Source organism: Bos javanicus, chromosome 2, assembly GCF_032452875.1.
Source record: "Bos javanicus breed banteng chromosome 2, ARS-OSU_banteng_1.0, whole genome shotgun sequence".
NCBI classification, from domain to species: Eukaryota; Metazoa; Chordata; class Mammalia; order Artiodactyla; family Bovidae; genus Bos; species Bos javanicus.
The window spans coordinates 129,720,287-129,744,245 of NC_083869.1; the positions used below are offsets into that span (position 1 = coordinate 129,720,287).

General features: G+C 36.4%; 1 protein-coding gene across 2 annotated transcripts in view; it reads right to left on the reverse strand.

The window, feature by feature from the left end:
- The window catches only part of KDM1A (lysine demethylase 1A), a 66,063-nt gene that overhangs the window by 31,714 nt on the left and 10,390 nt on the right, over nucleotides 1–23,959 (reverse strand). The window contains exons 2-4 of one of the 2 annotated variants that reach the window (XM_061393719.1): nucleotides 23,227–23,392; nucleotides 8,871–8,930; nucleotides 1,981–2,114 (exon numbers count right to left, since the gene is read on the reverse strand). In XM_061393719.1, coding sequence (XP_061249703.1) covers nucleotides 1,981–2,114; nucleotides 8,871–8,930; nucleotides 23,227–23,392 — 360 coding nt within the window. The remainder of the gene's footprint in view (nucleotides 1–1,980; nucleotides 2,115–8,870; nucleotides 8,931–23,226; nucleotides 23,393–23,959) is intronic. The other variant, XM_061393729.1, reaches the window with a different exon arrangement.

Sequence of the window (23,959 nt, forward strand, 5' to 3'; positions counted from 1 at the left end):
GGAAAGAATAACTTAAATTCTGTTTTATAGCCAGAGACCACAACTTTAAATCTGCGCTTAGTCCTTCCCCAAATCTGGACTTCTGTCACAGGGAATGAATCAGAGGAAACAGAGATTGCTATAAATCTACCACTGAAATTCAAGTTAAAGTGAAAACTTCCCTCAGGTGAAACAACAAAATGACAATTTTGTCTGAAATCTACTTAGAACAAATGTTAACAAGCTATCCACAGAAGCTGATTCAATTATAAGACAAATCAGCCTCAAAAATGCACATTAGGACTTTTCCATTCACTTTTTTAAAAAATCACCCAATTTTTTCTTCACAAAAAGAACCTTTATTCACTACTACACAAACCTACCAATCACTCTAGCTAAATGGCATCTAACAATCCAAATTTAGCAGTAGTTCTACAATCTAATGGTCAAAATAAAGATGTTAGTGGTGAATAAAAAGACATCTCTGAGTATTTATTCAGCTATATCCAAAATAGCTGAAATTCAACATGAATTTCTTCTACTCTGTTTCACCAGAGTATAACTAATGGAGCTTCCCTGGTGGCTCGGCCAAGCAGGTAAAGAATCTGCCTGCATTGCAGCAGACCCTGGTTCAATCCCTGAGTCGGGAAGATTCCCTGGAGAAAAGAATGGCTCTTGCCTTGAGAATTCCAGTATTCTTGCCTTGAGAATTCCACGGACAGAGGAGCCTGGCAGGCTACGTCCATGGGGTCGCAAAGAGCTGGACACGACTGAAGTGACTAACATTTTCACTTTCAGAGTTTAACAAATATGTTCTGACAGTATACAGTTAAAGAATTTCTGATGGGACGTCCCTGGTGGTCCAGTGGCTAAGACTGTGTTCCCAAAGCAGGGTACCTGGGTTTGATTCCTAGTCAGGGAACTAGATCCCACAGGCCAACTAAGACCCCAGGGCAGCCAAATTAAAAAAAAAAAAAAAAAAAAAAACAACTTCAGATGAATAAAGAATGTAAAAGAAAAATTCACAGAAGAAATACGAATGACTAACAAATATGAAAAAGCCATCAGTCTAAGTAATCAAAGAAATGGAAGATAAATGAAATGATCTTGGCCTACTACAGCAGCAAAGATTATCATCAATCAGACCATAAAATCTGCCTGCAATGAAGGAGACCTGAGTTCAGATCCCTGTGTTGAAAAGATCCCCTGAAGAAGGCAATGGCTACCCACTCCAGTATTCTTGCCTGGAAAATCCCATGGACAAAGGAGCCTGGTGGGTTACGGTCCATGGGGTCGCAAAGCGTTGGACATGACTGAACAATTAACACTTTCACTTTCACTCAATGAGGGCATTAACTGGGTCAGGTTCTCGGGGAAGTAATCTGACAACATGTATCAAATCTTAAAAAGTGTTCATACTTTTTGAGAAAGTAGTTTTCCTTCTAGAACTCTATCTAGAATTCTATCATAAGGAAATAATCAGAGATGAGAGTCAACAATGTATAAAGCTGTTCAGAGCTTCACTTTAATAAGTAAAATGGACATTTAACTGCCCAACAGTTAAAAGTATGACCCACCTATCAAATAAATATTACACAGATATTAAAAACAATCATTTAGCCAGAGGAAGATGATGACCCAGATGAGCAGAACAGAATAAGGGCTTCTCTTATGCTGAGAAGGAAAGACAAAGTGATTATTTTTAAAGTATATTTTTAAAAAGCTTATAAAGATTCTTATTGTGTGTTTATAAGGCTACTGAAGAATGAAAAGAATCCAAAGAATGCATGGAAGGAGGATCTCAATTTTTTAAGAAAAATTATATACATTTAAAAAAATACCTAGAGGAAAAAAACTAATTTTTAACAGTGTTTATCTCTGGATAATAGTATTATAGATAACTTAAAAATTCTTTCCTCTCTACTTTCCCCCCTGTATTCTATATAAAATAATATGTACCTTTTAGAATTCAGGTGGGAAAAAACTAACAAGGAAACTTACTGTGCGATTTCTAATGAACAGAAAAACCTTCTGGGTCTGCTGTGGTCCACTGATGATATCCGGAAAACAGGCTGCTTCTTGAGAAGTCATCCGGTCATGAGGAAGTCTACTCTGGAAAGCTGCACCCTCCACACCTAGCAAAAAAAAGCAACGGGTTTCTGGGAAACGTGCAAGTGAATATAGAACTAGGGATAATGATTATGCCTCAAACTCCTTTTCTGCCTGAAGAACTTCTGTAGCGCTTTGGCTTGTTCACAGACTGATCTCACTTCCTTTTTAAAAAAAAAAAACAAACTTTCAATTTGCTCAAAAGCTGAAACACCCTTAAAAAGTAGTCATTCTTTCGAGCTTAACATTCCTAAAATCAGTTTACTAATGAGAGAAACAATATACGTTAAAAAACGTAACAAGGCATTTAGAATCTTTTCTTCATCCACAAAAAGCTTTAAAATACTTGAGGACACTCTTAACTAAAATTAGCACTATTAACAGTATATAATAAATTTTAAAACTAAAGAACAAGAGTAAAGGAGAAAAGACTAACAAGAAAGCAAAAGAGGCTATGGAATGAAAAACACAATCACATACTTTTTTTAGGACAACAACAGGGAACATGAAGAGGATCTAACATTTAATAACGAACATATGGTCTCATCAACAGCACCATCCACTAGTTCTCATAATTCAACTGCTGGCAAGCAGTGAGAGAAACGAAGGCGACTACAATGAAGAGACAAAAGAAAGCAAGAAATCCATCTTTTCTGGTAGAAACACTATAAATGCCTTACTACTAACTGCAAGTAAAATATGTTACTGCATATACTATATTAGTTCAGTTCAGTCGCTCAGTCGTGTCCGACTCTTTGTGACCCCATGAATCGCAGAACGCCAGGCCTCCCTGTCTATCACCAACTCCTGGAGTTCACTCAGACTCACGTCCATCGAGTTGGTGATGCCATCCAGCCATTTCATCCTCTGTTGTCCCCTTCTCTTCCTGCCCCCAATCCCTCCCAGCATCAGAGTCTTTTCCAATGAGTCAACTCTTCGCATGAGGTGGCCAAAGTACTGGAATTTCAGCTTTAGCATCAGTCCTTCCAATGAACACCCAGGACTGATCTCCTTCAGAATGGACTGGTTGGATCTCCTTGCAGTCCAAGGGACTCTCAAGAGTCTTCTCCAACTCCACAGTTCAAAAGCATCAATTCTTTGGTGCTCAGCCTTCTTCACAGTCCAACTCTTCACATCCATACATGACCACTGGAAAAACCACAGCCTTGACTAGACGGACCTTTGTTGGCAAAGTAATGAATGTCTCTGCTTTTGAATATGCTATCTAGGTTGGTCATAACTTTCCTTCCAAGGAGTAAGCGTCTTTTAATTTCATGGCTGCAGTCATTCATCTACAGTGATTTTGGAGCCTCAAAAAATAAAGTCTGACACTGTTTCCACTGTTTCCCCATCTGTTTCCCATGAAGTGATGGGACCAGATGCCATGATCTTACTTTTCTGAATGTTGAGCTTTAAGCCAACTTTTTCACTCTCCTCTTTCACTTTCATCAAGAGGCTTTTTAGTTCCTCTTCACCTTCTGCCATAAGGGTGGTGTCATCTGCATATCTGAGGTTATTGATATTTCTTCCAGCAATCTTAATTCCAGCTGGTGCTTCTTCCAGCCCAGCGTTTCTCATGATGTACTCTGCATAGAAGTTAAATAAGCAGGGTGACAATATACAGCCTTGACGTACTCCTTTTCCTATTTGGAACCAGTCTGTTGCTCCATGTCTAGTTCTAACTGTTGCTTCCTGACCTGCATATAGGTTTCTCAAGAGGCAGGTCAGGTGGTCTGGTATTCCCATCTCTTTCAGAATTGTCCACAGTTTATTGTGATTCACACAGTCAAAGGCTTTGGCATAGTCAATAAAGCAGAAATAAATGTTTTTATGGAACTCTCCTGCTTTTTCGACGATCCAGCGGATGTTGGCAATTTGATCTCCGGTTCTCTGCCTTTTCTAAAACCAGCTTGAACATCTGGAAGTTCACGGTTCACATATTGCTGAAGCCTGGCTTGGAGAATTTTGAGCATTACTTTACTAGCGTGTGAGATGAGTGCAATTGTGCGGTAGTTTAAGCATTCTTTGGCATTGCCTTTCTTTGGGACTGGAATGAAAACTGACCTTTTCCAGTCCTGTGGCCACTGCTGAGTTTTCCAAATTTGCTGGCATATTGAGCGCAGCACTTTCACTGCATCACCTTTCAGGATTTGGAATAGCTCAACTGGAATTCCATCACCTCCACTAGCTTTGTTTATAGTGATGCTTTCTAAGGCCCACTTGACTTCACATTCCAGGATGTCTGGCTCTAAGTCAGTGATAGTACTACATATACATATATATAATTTATTTAACAAGTCTTAAATTGGGTATTAAATTGAAATTTTTATAAGCTGGGGGTTAAGTACATCTTTATAAGATGTCCTAAGAAATACATTTCATATATTTTACTTTTATTTCTAAGATGATCTTCCCCTGCTAGTCCAGGGGTTAGGATTTGGTGCTCTCTATCTAGGGTGATCTTATAAATATACACTTAACCATCAGCTTCTGCACATATCAAGACACAATTTAAAGAGTTTAAAAATTCAGTACCATTGAAGTAATTATGTAAGTAATAAAATAGGTACCAGATATCCATATTTAATCATTTAAAAGCACAAAAAAAACAAGAAGTTGAAAGCACTGATGATGGAAGCAACACTAAAGAAAAGGCATTGGTGAGATCAGGAGAACAAAGAGAAGAAAGCAGGCAAGGTGGGGCTCAGAGAACCACAGTTAAGCTACTGAGGCACTGTTTCCGTAAAGACATCTAAACATGATTTAGAAAAAACAATGATTAACAAGAGGATAAGCAAAAATGCCCAATGCTACTGTACATTAGGGAATGCTGTTCTTGGAGACAAACATTAAAACCCATTCATCCACAGTAAGTAATGAGGGCACAAATAATGTATTCACAACACTAGATCAAATTAACAATCCTCATAGTCAATGAATCACAACCTAAAATTAAAGACTCTCAGGGAAATTATTCTCTAAGAAAAAAACAAAGAATAACGGCCATACTGTGGAGGGTAGAGCAGGAAATCAAGGCATGAAAAGAAGAAATGCTGACTATCAGAAGTAAACTGACAGTTTCTGTAAACTGAAAGTTTCCAATACTTTACAGCTTCCAAGTCCCCAGTCCTGTATTCCGAAATCATAATAAATAAACTAAACGAAAAATAAAGCCAAGTCTAAAAACATGTTACATTTATAAGAAATATTATCTACTCAATTACCCTGAGTATTTGAACCAAATATAGGTTATATCTTGGTATATTTCACGAGTGTATACTATTAACAAGAAAACCAATGAACTCTATAAACTTTACTTTTCCTTCCCCAAAACAGGTTAGTTTTCTTTCTTAGTTATATATCTTCTATACATATGTTTAATAAGTGGTCCCTGACTATCAATGCCATTGCAAAATACTACTGTCATGACAGCCAGAAAAACCATGTGTGTGTGTGTGGGGGGGGGGATGGGCGGGGGGAGACCCACTAAATTTTACATTATATATGGTTTCTCATTCCAAGTGTTATCAACAGAAATCACTTTAATATAGTTGTCTAATTTGAGAAATCTGGAGAAAATGTAACAAGAAATTTTTTATCAGTCATGAGTTTTAAATTATCTTTTGATCAAACATCAAAAGTTTAACAAAAGGAATTAAAGAAGCCCAAAGTTGTAACATTAATGTACATGTGGAATAACAATATTCTCCATCCCTAACTTCTGCATAATACCTAAAAAAAAAAACCCAATTATTCTTAAAGTTAAAGTTTTAAAACATGAAAAACGGACTAAATTACTAAAAATTACTTTAGTAATTACTAAATTACTAAAAATCTCAGTAATTACTGCCTTCCTTCTAGCTTTTAAGGATGAGACTAGTATTTCAGAGAAGGAAACCATTATCAAAATCAAGATGAAAAGTACAAGATTTAAAAATCTAACTTTTCCCCAAAGAAACAAAAAATTTGGAAATTAAACTGCTCAGAAGCTAAATCAAAACATTCTTTCTTTTACAAATATTGCAAAATGAACAGAATGCTATCTCCTTTAATGGGGAGAATCTTACAGAATACAATTGTCTTTAACAATATCACTATTAAAAGTATCAGTAGTACACACAATTCACAAGTAATTTACACTTGGCTCTGGAATAGTTTTATACTTTGGTGTCTGTGTGTACTTAACAGAGCCTGGTATTCTGGAAATTCAGAATGTTTCAAAGACATTTTTAAAAGCCCCAAGGTTGCCTACATACCAGTCTTGCCCTCTGTTTGTCTTACCACTTCAACACAGGATATTTCCAGCATCACCTTTCAAAATGCAGTCATGCTAAAGCTTAACTGCCCTGTCTAAGGGTCTGACTGGCTCATACTTTCTCTGAAAACAAAGTAAAAGTAGTTACATATTTAAGGGAATGACTTAGACCTTTCTGGATCTATTAATTAGACAGAAAAAGGGAGGGGGAAAGTGAGGCTCTAGGACCTCCATTCCATGAAACCATTTCCCCCCAATTCTGTTAGAACACAGGCAGCATCTTGAATAAAGTAACAGAGATATGACAACAGAAAAGAAAAGAAGAACTCCATGAGAGTTTCTTGGCTTTCCCACCTTCATTAAAGTAGATAAAATTTACCTATAACTAGATTTCTAGCTAAAGGATGGAAACAAGAGCCTGCTAAGAAGTACATATGAACTTCCTAAAATTAGTAACTACAGAGGCACCACATGTTAGTGTTAGTCAGTCAGGTCTGACTCTTCAACCCCATGGACCGTAGCCCGCCAGGCTCCTGTGACCATGGGATTTTCCAGGCAAGAATACTGGAGTGGGTAGCCATGCCTTCTCCAGGGGATTTTCCCGACCCAGGGATCAAACCTGGGTCTCCTGCACTGCAGGCATATTCTTTACTGTCTGAGCCATCAGGGAAGCCCTGATGCACTATATCCAGTCTACTAATAGCTTAAAAATAAAAGAATAAAAAGACAGAAAAAGGAAGAAAAAGGAGAGCATTTCTTACGCTTTAGATTTTTAATTTTTAGGGTAAATGCACACTTTAAATGATTCTATGAGGCAGAGTGTAAGGAACAGTATATGCATAAGAAACAAGACCCCTGGGTTCTCACTCCTCCACTGCTGGTATATTCCCGGCCGAGTCATTTAACTTTGTGTTTCAGGACCTAAATGATAAAACAGGGGTGATACAAATACCATATGTTTGAAGGCAGAAAACTAGGTAAGATGACCTCAAGTTCCCCACTAACTTTTAAGGTTTAGGATGTAAATACCAACTTGATGTGATTTTTTAAGGTCAAGATATGATATTGGTCCCAAGATACTCATGAAGGTCACATGGTTTTGTTAAGAGAAGAACACTGATTACTTATAAGCATACTTTTCTAACTCAGACTGATCATATCACAAATGCATGCTTCTGAACAAGCTGTACAAGATAAAGATCTAAAGAGACCTTGACGGGTTCCGAATAGTCACCACCATTCCTGGAAACACCTAAAGCTCATGTTCTACTAGTATTAAATTAGTAGCACCAGTTTTGTATGGAAGTCTGCTTTTACTTTCAGCAATACAACACACTGTTTTCTTAAGCGAAAGAGTAAATTTATTAATTATTCACGTAAAAACAAAAAGCAACAAGAAAACTCTATTTCTTCAAGATTAAAAGTTCTAAAAGCTATCCCTGCTCCTCGGCAGTTCCATGGAAGATCCAATCATGCATCATTTGATGAAAAGCATTGTTGAAGATTCATCTGCCAGATAAATGAGAATTTTAACTCCTCTAAGACAACCATGTACTGATTATCAAACTTCAATTCTTTGGACAGCATTTAAAGAAGTCTACTTCTAACATTCTGGATCCCCTAGATACTACCACTGAAGTATCTTTGATCCAAGAGAGTAAAATACAAATATTCCCTGGACCTGCTGTACACAAATTGTAATACTTTTGAAGTAGATTTAAGAGTTGAAAAGTGACAAACTCCAAAAATGATACCTATTCCAAGTCTATTAAAATGTACATGCAAAATAGTTTTGAGCACTGGCATATACAATAACATCCTTTAAGAGGTAAAGGATGAAATCCAGACAACTCTACTTTGGATTCCTGGAACAAACTTTAACTGTTCCAAATGGGCCCCTATAAATCATTTAACCCTTTACTTTTTCCTAGAAGTTAAAAATCTCATAGTTTGGTCTGAAAATAAAGAGCACTTTGAGCAGACTTTTTTTAAAAAATTAATTTTCATGTGAGAAACAAAATGTTTAAAACTGAAAAATTAACTATGTAATAATGTTAGTTGAAAAAACTGTATCCAATACCACTTAACAATCATTTCTAAAGAGTCACTTGCCCACATAATTCCTTTGACTAATCTTAGAATGCCTTTCCATCTTATTTTTCAGTCTATGGCTTCCCCTCTCTGTGTATTATTAAGTTATAGTTCTGTGTAAAGGTCCCATGATTCCTAAGCTGTGTTTTATATCATGTTTGCTGTTACTATAAAGTCTGCTGGGGAGAAAAGTACCCGCCATCTCCTCAAAAACATGAAGAAGAGTGGAGGGCTGAGATCGGCCTGAGGACTTCAAAAGATTTTGCTTGCCTTTGTTCTGGCTACACTTTCTATTATACTACTCTATCCTGTGGCTTATAGTTCTTCCCTTGCGCTTCTGGCTAAAATGTGGGTACCACAGCCAAAGACACTAGCAAGCATCAATCCCTGACTTGGCGGCTCTTGCTAAGTGGCAAGCATCTAATGCCACCCTCACCTGATGCTTGGCCGTCTCCATACCCTCCAGAACTGTCGTCTTGAAGTCCTCCTGCTTGCCCTGTGGAAGGAAAGAGGAGAACTCAGGGACCTTACTCCATAAATTGAGATAATATCTGGACATATAGTTGGGATAATATCTGGCCTAACAGTTGGTGACTCATGACTTCACCACCAACTAGTAAACCCATATTCAGAGAGCTCTTTCTTCTGGAATCAAGGCCCAGGGAATCACATTATAGTCTTCCAAATTCTGGTCAGGAAATGTCAACTTTGCATACTGATTCTTGTTGAAAGGTAGCAGAACAAAGTACATAGTATTTCTCATTGCTAAATCCTTGATGTCAGTCTTAACAGTTAAGACTGGATGGGGAAAAAGGGCTTCCAAATGTCTTACTACTTATTGCTAGACTGAGAGTGGGTGTGGTATGGGCTCTAGGATCTGGAGTTGCAACAATTCAGCATTCGCTCAATGTCTCTTAAACTTTACCTTTCTACCTAAAAAGTATATATATATACACACACATATATATATAAGAAAATAAGCAAAAGATGTAATTTTAATGAGAAATTCTCCCCTTGACTTCAAAGAAAGGATATTAACTACAAGATTCAGTTCCACAAGAAGTTTCATTCGCTATACATACTACACAGTGCCAGATGGGAACATGCCAGAGCTTCCTTAGAAAACTTTAAAACACAACATAAGACAGCTTGTAGTTATATGCCAAGTACTGGAGAGAGACACAAGGGGAAAGGCTGAAGCAGGGAAGATTGTGGGGGAGCATCTACCTCAAGCTACACAATAAGCCTGCTAAGAAATTTTCTGTATTAATTAATGTACAAATAGCTTCAAGAAAAGTATCACAGCTTGAAAGTTCAATCTGAGAAAGTTAGATCATCTTCAAGACTCTTCCAAAGTCAATCACCAAGACAGATGTAATGGTCATCTTAAGCTTCCAGCCACCTGATACACTATGGGAAAACCAGTGTGATCTTTGAAGATATGAGACACCATCCCCCAAAAATCTAAAACTTGACAAGCTTCATTCAACAGTTTAAAAAGAATCTCAACTAGAAAGCAGACTGAGTATTCCATCATTTGAGTTGAGAGAGCAGGAAAATACAACTAACATTACCCCCTTACTGTAAGAACGATCCTATGACTGTGGTAACACTTTCATCTTAAGTGTATGAAGGTATTCAGACATAAATGATTTTTTACAATGTTATAATATGCTGCTAGATGATCTGCTTTCAAAGGAGAATAGAATCTCATTCTAAAATTATTTCACATTGCTCTTGCATGAAGAGTGTCCTTTAGGTTCCAGAGGATTATGCTTCTCAGACAAGTTACAAGGTGTGTGATCTATTGTTTACAGCCTTTGAAAAAGGGCTTATACGTATGAAGAGATAACTCCAATTATGAAATCCAATCTGTAAACCTATCTTGAAAATGCAAGCTCTACATTTAATATTTTAAAGTTTAAGTAAAAAAATGCTCATTCTTAATAAACACAGATTAATTAATTTAAAAAACTTTCAGAGTTGAAAAGTTTCTGAGTAAAAATTATTGTCATAATTTTGTTTGGTTCCAAAATAGAACCAAACTAGATCAGAAAATTAAACTATATTTTAGAAAAGAGAGGAAAGGGGCTCAAAACAATGAAATCATTTCCAAGAAGAACATTTAGGTATTAGAAGTAATAATATAGCTCTTTCGCAAATTATGTTCCTGGATTAACAAAGAATGAAAATAACCATCTCTTGTCATGATGGCATCTGATCACTTCTTAATAAGTAAAAACAAAAAACACCTTCAAGCCTGCCATTAAGTATTAATTATTTTAATCCTTCCTATTTCTATGATTTTCCTTCTTCTCCCACTACATGTCATACAACATGCTATGTACTTTATTGACCAATTTTTTCTATCAATGGTACTTCATAGAAATATGGAGTTCTTACCCCTGACTTATGTACTCAGAAGGTCAACAAGGTAAGGCAATCTTTTTGGTCTTCTGGTTTTGAAGAGTAACTAACAAAATTCTTATAGACACTGTTTTCTTTTTTTGAGACTGTTCTTTGATTAAAAAAAAAATTGTAGGAGAAACAAGGAAAATATTCAATATCCTAGAAAGATTTTTAAAAGGTATCTCTTATAGCAGCAGTCAAAAAAAAAAAAAAAAGAAGTGAAACTCTGGGGTATTACTTAAGCAGAAAAACAGGAGAAAACCAAGCAGAAGGTGATATAAACATGTAAGAAATGATGAAAAACAAAAAGTGCTTTAAATTAGGTAAATGAACAATACATCTCTTGACAAACACTGATAACCTGTTTGAAAGTAAAGATAAGGTTGCTGTTTTCTCTCTAATCACAATATACTCATGAGTATTGTGATGGTGAATACTTCTCCAAGACAGTGGAAAACAGCATCATCTTTATTAGTGGTATTCTAGGCCAATTCTTCATCTTTTTTTTTTTTTTTTGCACTTTACTAGCTCTCAGATTCATTTTGCCAGAATGCTATATAATATTTAAAGCACAGAATCATGCAATACAATTGGCATAAGAAACAGTTTTATAATTACATATTAATTTCCTTTATTTTTTAACAGAGTATTAATCATTTCATTAAGAAAATACACACAAAAATGGGGCTTCCCTGGTGGCTCAGATGGTAAAAAAAAAAAAAAAAAATCTGCCTGCAAAGTAGGAGGACCCAGGTTCAATCCCTGGGTCAGGAAGCTCCCCTAGAGAAGAAAATGGCAACCCACTCCAGTATTCTTGCCTGGAGAATTCCATGGACAGAGAAGCCTGGTGGTCTATAATCCAGGGGGTCTCAAAGAGTTGGACATGACTAAGTGACTAACACTTTCACTTTCACACAGAAAAATGTTTGCAGCTAACTTTCCATCCAAGTAGCGTCTCTGACTAGAACACGTAAAATGCTGTATTCATTTGTTCTTTGGGTCTTTCGGGCCTAGAACTTTTCTTCTTACAGTGGTACAAAGACATGGAACATCAGGCAAATATGGTTTTTGTTTTCCATGAGCTCAAATCCAAAACAGAAGACAAAATTACACAAAGCAACTTTTTAATATTAACTTAATTTGGCATTCCTGCATGAGAATACTTCCTGTTGTTTTTACCTCACTTCCCTCCACCACACACACACACAATTCTCAAGTCTGAAGCACAGACTCTTAACACAGTTTATTTGTGCATATTTTCTCCAAGTTGAAAATCTTTTCGGTTTATTTTACATAGCAGTCTTTCAGTCATCCTCTAGTAAATCTGCAAATATGTTAAGTTATTCTTGAAAAACAGTGAAGTATTTTAGTTATAGTCACACTACTGAGTATTTTTTCATCTTAATTCAAGCTCTCATCTTAATTCAAAACTGTTAATTTAAAATTCATACTCTTACATCTTCAGAGGAAGTCTGTTGCTTCCAAATATTTTCATTTAGCCAGGCATGGAAGTGAGAATTACTGGATTATTGTTCCCATTAACATACTAAACAACATATTCATCATATTTTGACTAGTTTCTTGGAAACACATTGATAATTTTTATAAACATTTTGACAAACTTCTAAATCTTAGAGGAAGCAATCGTTTTTAAACAGAAAATCAATTAATCAAAATTTTACAAAATTTACAGAATAAAAATGACTGCCAAGGATTGACTTCAATCAAACTAGCAAAGGAAAAAAAAAATTTTCAATAAACCATCTTTGAATACACAAGTGTCTACTATATTAACACTCAAGTTGAATTTCTTAATAACCTCACAAATTTAATGTTTACTGAAAACCCAAACAAAAACTGCCATGCACAAAATCAAAGGTAGAATAGTGTGTGTGTGTGTGTGTGTGTGTGTGCGCGCGCGTGCGTGCACCCGCGCGGGCACAGGCACACTCAGTTGTATCCAACTCTTTGTGACCCCATGAACTGTAGCCTCCCAGCCTACTCCAGGGGATATCCTTGACCCAGGGATCTAACCTGAGTCTCTCCTGCCTCCTGCATAGGCAGGCAAATCCTTTACAACTACACTACCCGGGAAGACCTGAGTGCCTACTTTCAAACGGTTTACGATCTACTTGGGGAAAGATGAAAAAATACCCAGAAACTTTTATTTTTTAAGAGGAAACAAGTACAGACTTGGGGGAATCATTGAAGCTTTTCTGAACAAACCCAGAGAGATTTGGAGAGACTGGGGGTGGGGGGAGCAGTGAAACCACTGGCATGGGCCGAAACATTTACAAAAGCAAGGAGAAAAGCAGAGACATGGTATGTGCAAAGAACTGCACACAGCATGCTGCTTAATGAAGGAGATGATCTCAAAGAGCAGTGGGAAACACACAGGATAGGCAAAAATGTACCCACTTCAGGGCCAAAACTTAAACTTGGTCTTATTAGTAATGCAGGAGAACAGTATGATTTTTACCAAGAAAGCAATAAAACAGTGACATTTTAATTAAACTAATCTGGTCACTTTGTACCAGATAGATCAGAGGGTAAAGGTGATCTAGATGAAGGAGATTCAATAGAAAGACTACTGAAATAATTTGGATATGAAGCAAAATCCACTAAAATTAAAAGGGAGACAGTAAAAATGGATGAGGCATATAACAAGTTGAAGAAACTGTGCACAGGAAGACACGACTTTTCAAGAGATTTGATGAAAGAGATAAGGGAATTTCAAGATGACTGCAAGCTTCCAAAGTTCAGGAGAATGGACTTCAGTAATAATAAAATGTATAAACAGTAAATCTGGGAGACAGCTTAGTAAAATTAAATGGGCTCAGACAGTAAAGCGTCTGTCTACAATGCAGAAGACCCAGGCTCAATCTCTGGGTGGGGAAGATCTTCTGGAGAAGGAAATGGCAACCCACTCCAGTACTCTTGCCTGGAAAATCCCATGGATGGAGGAGCCTGGTAGCCTACAGTCCATGGGGTCGCAAAGAGTCGGATACGACTGAACGACTTCGCTTCACTCTAAAGATGGTGGGAAATTAAAGACTGGAGCTCACAAGTGAGAATGGGACTAAGAAATTTTAAATTAGCATGGAGGTAAAAGAGTCTGAAGCAGCTATATGTTAATCTCATAAGGAAAGACACAAAGAGGAACTGGTCCATGTAAATGACAAAAAAAAAAATTGAGAAAAATTGAGTTATTGGTGACCAGCACCAACCACTTCATGCTGCCTTTCTGTCCTTGCTTTAGTGAGAGGTGGCTTAAAAATGGTATATACTAAAAAAAAAAAAAAAAAAAAATGGTATATACTATTTTCTGCTAACTTTTCTACTATGATTTTCAGCAGAAGAATAAATGATCTATAGCAGCTGAAAGAAATGTAAGGGCTCAGAAAGGTAGATCTAAATTAGCCTAAAGGAGCCTCAGGGGTTCCTTTGAAGTACATCAAAGGTATTTAAAAACACCTTTTTCCAGGGGTCATGTATGGATGTGAGAGTTGGACTGTGAAGAAAGCTGAGCGCCGAAGAACTGATGCTTTTGAACTGTGGTGTTGGAGAAGACTCTTGAGAGTCCCTTGGACTGCAAGGAGATCCAACCAGTCCATCCTAAAGGAGATCAGTCCTGGGTGTTCTTGGAAGGACTGATGCTGAAGCTGAAACTAATACTTTGGGGTCTACCTCCTGCGAAGAGTTGACTCATTGGAAAAAGACTCTGATGCTGGGAGGGATTGGGGGCAGTAGGAAAAGGGGACAACAGAGGATGAGATGGCTGGATGGCATCACTGACTCGATGGACATGAGTTTAAGTGAACTCCGGGAGTTGGTGATGGACAGGGAGGCCTGCCGTGCTGCAATTCATGGGGTCACTAAGAGCTGGACACGACTGAACGACTGAACTGAACTGAACTGAACAATGACCGATGGAGAAAGGAATGGCAATCCACTCCAGTATTCCTGCCTGGAGAATTCCATGGACAGAGAAGCCTGGTAGGCTACAGTCCGTGGGGTTGGACATGACTGAGCGACTAACACACACACAAAACACTGATCAATACTCTCCAACAAAATTAACCAAAACGAAATCTCCAATTAGAGCAGCAATTCTAGGGTTACACTGTTATTTAAATTAATGAACTAAGAATAGATAACCTTAAAGTCTGAAAAGCAAGAAAACTGCTGCCTGAGGTAGGAGCCTGCCTGGGATTTTTTCACTGTACTACTGGGAAAGGTGTAGCACAGATTTGCTCCAGAACTTAAACGTGGGATCAACTGAGAAGCTCAGCAGCAGGGATCCTACATAGAAGAAAGTAAAAGCCCTACAAGCTAGGGATGAAAGCAAAGCTTTTAGAAACCAATTGCAAGAACTGAGTTCTTCACATGTTATTTCCCTCCACATTGCATACAGCAGATTTTCCTTATTTTGTTGCAAAATCTTGGTTTGTAGTTTACTTTTCAAAATGTTGCAAGGAAAATCTACAATTTGGATGCTATGTTCCTCAACTACCAAGCTTAATCTATGTCCGAGTAGTTAAAAACAAAGCTTATTTTTATAGTTATTTACCTGCTTTTATAAAGGCCAATATGGAACTTTATTCTGGACCGGCCATTAAAAGAACCATTATACCTTTACACAACTGATAACCATGAATGTATTTCCCAATAGGAGAATTCCCTTTTCCTGCTCAGGTAGGTTTTTCAGAATTCTGGCTATCTGCACCTTCCTGGGTTATGATTAGATTAAATTATACTTCCATCTGAAGTATAATTTGAGTCTACGATACTATGAAAAACATACAACTTCTTAGAAATAAATTAATCATATGTACTCGTCTATCTTCAAATATCAGAAAATGCTAAAAAAATAGCAAAAGTAAAAACAATCCTACTTTCAAATGTTTAAAACCTCTGTGATCAGCAAATATGGCAAAATTTAACATGTTATATCTCAATAGTTGATACATAGGTTTACATTGTCAAGATTTGCCATTCTTCTGATGATTTAACATATGAAAGCTTAAAGAATGATCTATCTTGCAAAGAAAGATCTATTCACATTACTGAAAATGGGCTTAAACACTTTCCAGTTTCCAAAAGTGACAGAATATATATGTCAACCTAATCCATAACCTCACCTGATTTTTTCCTGATTAAAATGCCAATCCAATGCAACTAGAGATTATCATACTAAGTGAAGCAAGTCAGAAAGACAAATACCATATGACATCACTTATATGTGTAATCTAAACTATAACACAAATGAACCTACCTATGGAACAGAATCGCAGACACTGAGAACAGTGTGGTTTTTGTGGCAGCCTTAGTGGTTGCCAAGGGAATGGGGTTTCAAGGCGGGATGGACTCAGAGCTTGGGGTTAGCAGATGTAAGCTGTTATATACAGAATGGATAAACAATAAGGTCCTACCGTATAGCATAGAGAACTATATTCAATATCCTGTGATAAACCATAATGGAAAAGAATACTAAATAAAGAATATACATATAACTAAACATATATATATTTGTACGTATAACTCAATCACTTTGCTGCGCAGCAGTAATTAATACATTGTAAATCACCTATACTTCAATAAAAATACCTCCACCAATCCACTTTATTCCTGGTTCAACTCTGTGTTTAATAAATTCAAGATGTTTGTACACAAAAGTGGAGTGCATATGTTCTCATCTGATCCTCATATCAAGACCCATTTTGCAGATGACAAAATCCTCACAAACTATCCTGCTCTTCTATTATCCATGATCATACCAAATAAACCATGGCAGCAAAAAGAATACAAGGAGATTATAAAAATAAAGTTGTTCAACTAAACAAATTACTGTTTTGCATTAATAGAAAATAAAGCAAAATAATAAAATAAAATCAGTCATTAAGAAAAGCAGCACAATCTCTAAAAGACCAAATGTAACTTGGTAGCATCTCATTCAAAGGTTCTTATCAGCCAAAAGCAGTAAACAGTTAAAAATCAAGGCTCTCAAACTGCTTCATAAAAGCCTAATTTCATTCTTTTATGTTTAAAGTACAACTTCCAAAATCCAATTTTGGGAAAAACATCTGAAAACAACTTCTGAGATCTCATCAAACTTTGAATACACTTTTACTGTATTGTTTCTTCATTACTGTCGATTAATATATCTATAAACCTAAACTGGACTGTGAATTTTTTGTAGGACTTAGTCTTCAGCCTTGAACCCTCAGAATCTAGCACCATGCCTGGAATAAAACATTATAGTTTTACAATTAATGTATGTAAAATACAGAGAATGAGCAGTTGCACATTTGAGGGAATCTTATTTTGTGTAGAAAATGTCTCTGTAATACATTTTTCTCCTTTATACTACCAATCCCCTTCCTTGTTGGGTTTGTTTGTTTTTTAATTCTTCCAGTAAGTAAAGAAGAATCTGAAGACTTCCTTCCTTTCCACCCTTTCTGCCTCTCTCTCCAAATTCTTATTCTATAATGTAACACTTAAGGGTATTTTGCCATTGACAATAATACAGCTGTATCTCATATCAAGCTACAAATTATCTAAGAGTGGGGACCATGTATTGGATAGTAATATACACGTTGGTCCATTTTTAGTCATCTCTCAAAATATAAAAATTTCGTTGAATTGATCTAGATTACCTTTTCAGGCTGTGACATTTTCCCCCAGATCTCTAGTAAGTTATTCTGGAGCATAGTTCCAAATCAGAACACTGAAATGATGCTATACAAAAAAAAAAAAAGGCAAGAAAATTAATCCTAGGTCTATTTTCTAAATGTATGCATCACACGTCATATGATAAGAAAAATCAAATGATTTCAGGCACTTAGTTGACACTACAGGCCAAAATGGCAACATATACAACTCTTCAGGAATGAATTTCCTAGCAACTTCTATTAAATCTATAAAAGAGGGTCTGTTGCTGGGTATGGGGGCTGTGCACTTGTAGGCATGGACAGAGAGAAGCCTGGGATAAGCCAGTAGAGAGCACTTATAGCACAAAAAACAAAAATATTCACCTGAACTCTGACCGTAACTATCCATGCTGCTGAATCCAGCACTTTTACTGATTGCAATCAGTGTGACTGCCTCACAGAGAAGATGCCAGGGCATGTTGTAAACAAAGAAGAACAAAAACCTAAGGACCATTTACAAACATTGGGACTGACCACTGATTTTTCCTTTTGAAGGAAGGTCCATCTTCAGCTCTTCTCTGGTCAAATTTAATTGTATCAAGGTCTAAAGCATGATCCAAAAGATTCTGTCTTTTGGATTTTTGCTGAACCAAATAAAGCAATTCACCAAATATTTGGTCATCAATCTTTTGTCATATGGATATTTTCATTATATTATTACTTGTGATCAAATTTCACTCAGTTTTAAGCTAAATTCGTCAACCCATAAAGATACATTTGGTATATTTTCTATAAATTTAGTGGGTTTTTTTGGGTATTTTTACTACTTAAGGTTACATCTCCTTTTGTGTGATTTTTAAAATATACTTTCAATCTACAGCATGATTATTACAAGATCAAGGTCCTCAAATTATTAAAACTACACAAAATTGTCATACCAGTCTCTCGTGTCTCAATGTTTTATAATTTGCTTAATAGCTTACATCTCTTTCAAACACACACACCACACACTTCCAAAATTACCAGGTACAATAAAGAGAAATACTTTCCTTCCTGTTCTTACCAGAATCCTTAAACAAGGAGGTAAAGTGATTCTTCCCAGTCATTTAGAGTAGTCACTGACCAGCAAACAATATCTAACAAAATTGATTTAAAGAGTTAAACAATGGTTAATGGAAGGAAGCCTTCGAGTTTCATTATAGAGTATTAGCGTAGCACTGAGTCTGGAAAAATGGTACCCAAAAGACACATGCACACACATACATATATTTTAAACATACTTCTGATGTTTCTATTGAGAAATTCATTACTGTGAAGAAATCTTAAGACAGGCAACTTAATAACATATTTTAAATTTCATTTTATTTTAGAATACGTTTCCATAAAAGGGTTTGGGTTTGGGGAATAAAAGTCTTAAGCTATATACAACTAAGCTACCTCTAACCTCAAGAGTTCAGAGTTCCTAAACAGTAATCTCAAACCAGAGTCCCTAAATAGTAATCCAATACAAAATTTAAATCCAGGAACTACTAGTGAGATTTTCCTGGAAAATTTCAATTGCTGAAAAGCAGTGAAGGGGAAAAAAATTATGTTTTTGTATGAAAATAAAAAACAAAGTGCTAGCAAATTAGTTAACATAGTAAAACCTCACTGAGGAATAATCTAAGGTACAGAGGGTAACAATTGATTCAAAAGGGGAAGAAATCTTTTCTCCAACAGAAAGCTACTTTAACAGAGGGGCAATTATTTTAAATCAGTATGTAAACTCCAACTGAGATTTCATTCTATTTTATCAAAGCTCTACTATTATGTGACACCACTAATAACCAAACATGCAATGCCAAAGACAACCTGTTCAGGCTGAGTTGCCATGACTCCCCAAAACACAAACCACTTTTATCTTGATAGAAAAGGTTCTAGAAAACCAAATAAAACCATCATTTGTTAAAATATATTCAGAAGTGTACAGCAAATGTAAAAATAGATGGGAAATTTTTAAGAAAATAAATTAGGTGAATTTTAAATATAAGCAGCAATATTTAGTACAAAAAATACATTTACCCAAGTAACTACACGGAACTACATGCCACATTAAGTTATAATTAAAAACTGACAAATCTACAAACAATGTTTAACCCAGAACAGAAAGCTTTTTTCCCAAGTAAGTTCAAAGAGAAAAAAACCCAAACTTTTATTTTTTTGGTTGGGGGGAAGGGGCACATGGCACATGCTTGCGGAATCTTAGTTCCCTGGCCAGGGATCGAACACAGGCCCTGGCAGTGAAAGTGTGGGGTCCTAACCACTGGATTGCCAGGAAATTCCCAAAACCCAAACCTCTTATTTCTACAGAAATTCAACTTTGATATTGACAGCATTTTTCTTCTGATCAAGATCCAGTAAATTAAATTACTAAAAAGTCTAAAAATCATCTCTCCAATCCCAGTCTCTTTACTCCTTTACTTCCCCTTTAAATAGCAGATAGGTTGATTTTTCCAAAACATGTATTTTGGTAAACATCCTTTACTCAAAAGACCAGTGCTACTACCTCTGACCACATCCTCCCAGAGTTCAAAGGACATTAAGTTCAAATTCCTTAGCCTGGTACCCAAGGCTCCAACCTCCCTTTCTAGCCTCCTCTTAGAACTCTCCTAGAGGAATCTTCTCCAATCAAATCATTTGACCCACTGACTTCAGAATATCACATTGTGATTTCATAATTAACAAAATAGCTTATTCTAAAGATTAACACTATGGAAAGCAAAGCAAATTTTCTAAACATGTTTAAAAATTGGTAAGAATGAAATGTATTCAAACCTGCTATATTTTAAGAGACTAAGTTAACGTCTTGTTGTTGTTGTGCAGTAGCTAAGCTGTGTCCGACACTTGAGACCCCATGGACTGTAGCTCACCGGGCTCTTCTGTCCATGGGATTTCCCAGGCAAGAATACTGGAGTGGGCTGCCATTTCCTCCTCCAAGTTAATATCTAGTTATCACCTAAAATGACTGAAAAGATTTGGCACAGAACCAGACCTAGGGCTTCTCTGGGTGGCACAGTGGTTAAGAATCCACCTGCTAATGCAGGAGACACAAGTTTGGTCCCTGCTCTGGGAAGATCCCACATGCTGCATGGCAACTAAGCAGGCACACCACAACTACTCAGCCAGCGCTCCAGAGCCCAGGAGCCACAACTACAGAGCCCATGGGCCGCAACTACCGAAGTATGCCCTAAGCCTGTGCTCCGCAACAGAGAAGCCACCTCAATGACAAGCCCACGCATCACAGTGAAGGGCAGTCCCGCTTACCACAACTAGAAAAGATGGCACTCAGCAACAGAGACCCAGCACAGCTAAAGGTAAGTAAACAAATCTTCATATATAGATATATATATATACATACACATATAAAGAATCAAACCCACATTGTCTCTCAAGATTTTAAGATACCCATAGGACAAAGCCACCACTCATTCCTGAATGAAAACTTAAGTGACAGAACTAGTTCAGATAGGACACGAGATTTGGAAAACCTGGACAGTTTCTACGTATTTGAACTCCCCTGATAATATTTAATTATTCACCATGAGGACCCAAACTATTTCTAAATTCTGCAGGCCAGTAAGTTACCACTACTTTCCCAGGGAAAGTACTTTGCTAATTCACCCTACAATGTTTTAAAAAATTTAAGTTGTTTTAGAGGAAAGATAACTACTTTCATAAGCACAAATGGTTAGAAGTTTTGGCTGTAATCAACAAACTTCTGAGCACTGAAGATACCCTAAACTTGAGAAAATAAACTTTAACTTTCTCCAAATTATTAAACAGTTTAAAACTTGTTTAAACTAAACCACTGGATTAAAACGAACTAGAACATAAAGGCATAACAACAGTTCCACAGATCCTAAATCCCTTTGCTAAGATATTTACTTTTTGTAGAAACAGTACCTGACATTTATGGGAAAAGAAAGCAAAATAAAAAACCTCTTTTACAAGAAAGAAAACCCTAAGACTTGGTTTAAAATTTTCAGAGGATTAAGTGTGTATCAACTTAACCAGTAAATCAGCTTCTTCCTGGAGACACGACAACCACACGAAAAAGAGAGGGAGGCAGTATCAGAGATATCAGATTATCTGATTATTACCACGTGTTGCATAAGCAAATCTACAGCAAAGGCAGAAGAAAAGAAAGGCAAGAATCAAAGAAAGTTATAGAAGAAAGGGGCAGAGTCAAGGGGAGAGTTGGGAGTAAGGACAGAAAGAAGGGGAGAGAGCTAAATGTAAAAGACTAGAAAGAAGAGGAAAAATAAATCAACAAAAAGAGAGGCAGTGTTGCTGAGGTACATTTGCCACAGGGACATTACTCCCATATGCCACTCCTAGGAAGTAATTGATAAGTCATTTTAAGAAAGTTTTAGGAAAACCATTCTTAGAAAATTTGATTCTTAAGAAGAATTAAACCCAGAATCTTTTTCTAAATGCACTCAAATTGTATACTTTCATTACACTTACTTACAATTATTATAAATTATAAATTTTTATTTTTGAATTTTAACCTCAGAACCTGTTTGATAAGTTCTAAGTTTAAATTAATATCTGATTTGTTACACTCTCAAGTGATACATCAGTATTAATCCCTTTAAAAAAAATACAGTAACTTCTGGGTATTTATATAACATAATAAAGGAGAAAAACAAAAACAAACACAAAAAAACTAAAAAAAATGATAAAATTTCTTAAAGATAGTATGTCTTAATCAGGGTACCTATGAAAGTGATGCAACATACAACAGATGGGATCTGAAACAAGTACTTTATTTTTAAAAGGTGCAGAACTAAAAGAATTGGTGAGGTGAATGGGCCTGGAGCTGATACTGGAAATACAGAAAATATTTTAAAGAGAAGAACTAGTAAAAATCCAAAGTCAAGAGGAGTTAATGAAATGCCTTTAAAGGCAGAAGATATGAAATATTAACTAAGATTCTACTTTGGCTGGTCTTGCAAAACAAAAGGGCATTCCTGATTGGTCTGGGTATCTTCAGCAGGACTCATGAAGGGATGTTAGTGAGAATTTTTAAAGATGTTTATAGCTCTGAAAACAGTACCATAGACTCCAGCAATCTTTCCAGGTCACAGGAAGACTGTGACCTTAGAATCTCTTCATAGCCTTTTCTCACCACATTCTTTTGAGTACAGGGCTCAATAACTAAACGACAGGCATTCAGGCCTTTTCTTTTTGACTTTAGACTACATTTTACATTCGTTCACCAGAAAGACCCTCTTCAAAACTGATACACACCATGACAGTTTTATCAGAAAGTATCTAACCATAAAGTAAGTGGCACAATTTAGCTAGAATAATTTCTGAACCATTCTACCTCTAAATTCTGAATCAGAGTTACCAGTGAGAGGTTTGGTTCTTTGGGTTTGACTTTTGTATGTTTTCTCCAATTGTTCATTTTCTCCAACTTTCCAACTGCCTTACATAGCCATTATCCTTTTACCCTCCTTCTTTACTTTCCTCCTATATGTACAAATGCACACAAAAAGAATGTCAGTACCATTACGTATGTATATGTATGTGTGTAAACATGTATATGCACATATACACATACTAAAATACACACGGCCAATATCAGAGTATAAACCAAAGACATCAATAACATTGCAGAATAAGAGTAAATTCATTTATTCTTATTTCTAAGATAAAACAAAACTGTGGTTAGTTACTACAACTCACCAGATGGTTCCTCGGGCTCACTTTCATTTTCTTCCTCAGGTGGGGCTTGAGGGGGTGGTGGAGGAAGCTTCTTTTCCTTCTCCGCTTTAGCATTTCTCTCTTCTTCTGAATAATACTCGTCTTCTGAGAGGTTGGCCAAACTTTCATCCATCTCTCTATACTCTACCTATATGGAGATTATACCAGGGAAAGCTAAATACAGTGGACGTCTAAAGTCAGAAACTCAATTTGGAACTGTAAGTAAATGTGAATTGCTTTCTATCTTCAATTTTAAAAGGAAATAAGCAAATAACAAAGAACAGGTGAGCTCCTAACAGGTAACCGTTAAAACAAAATCACTCATGAAACAATCTTTTGTCAGTTCAGATTTAGCCCAAACTAACTTTCACATCATAGTACTGAAATTCAAATTAACGACTCTGAGGCTCTCTGCAACTACAAACTGTTTGTGCGTGCATTTGTATGTACATATATGTTATGTTCACATACTGCAAGTTTCAACAACAGACTAAAATAGTCCTCAGTCAGACAAAAATACAGTCAACTAGAATAACAAGTCCGTCCAATGCCAATGTGTACTTCTGACTACTGTTCCATAGGAAATAGGGAAAAATAGGAAAACAGCAAAAGAATTTCAGAAACCAAATCAGAGGTGCGGATGGTGGGCAGGGAATAAAAGCTGCAAATGGCAACAGTCAAAAACAATAAACAGGTACATATGCTTAAAGAAACA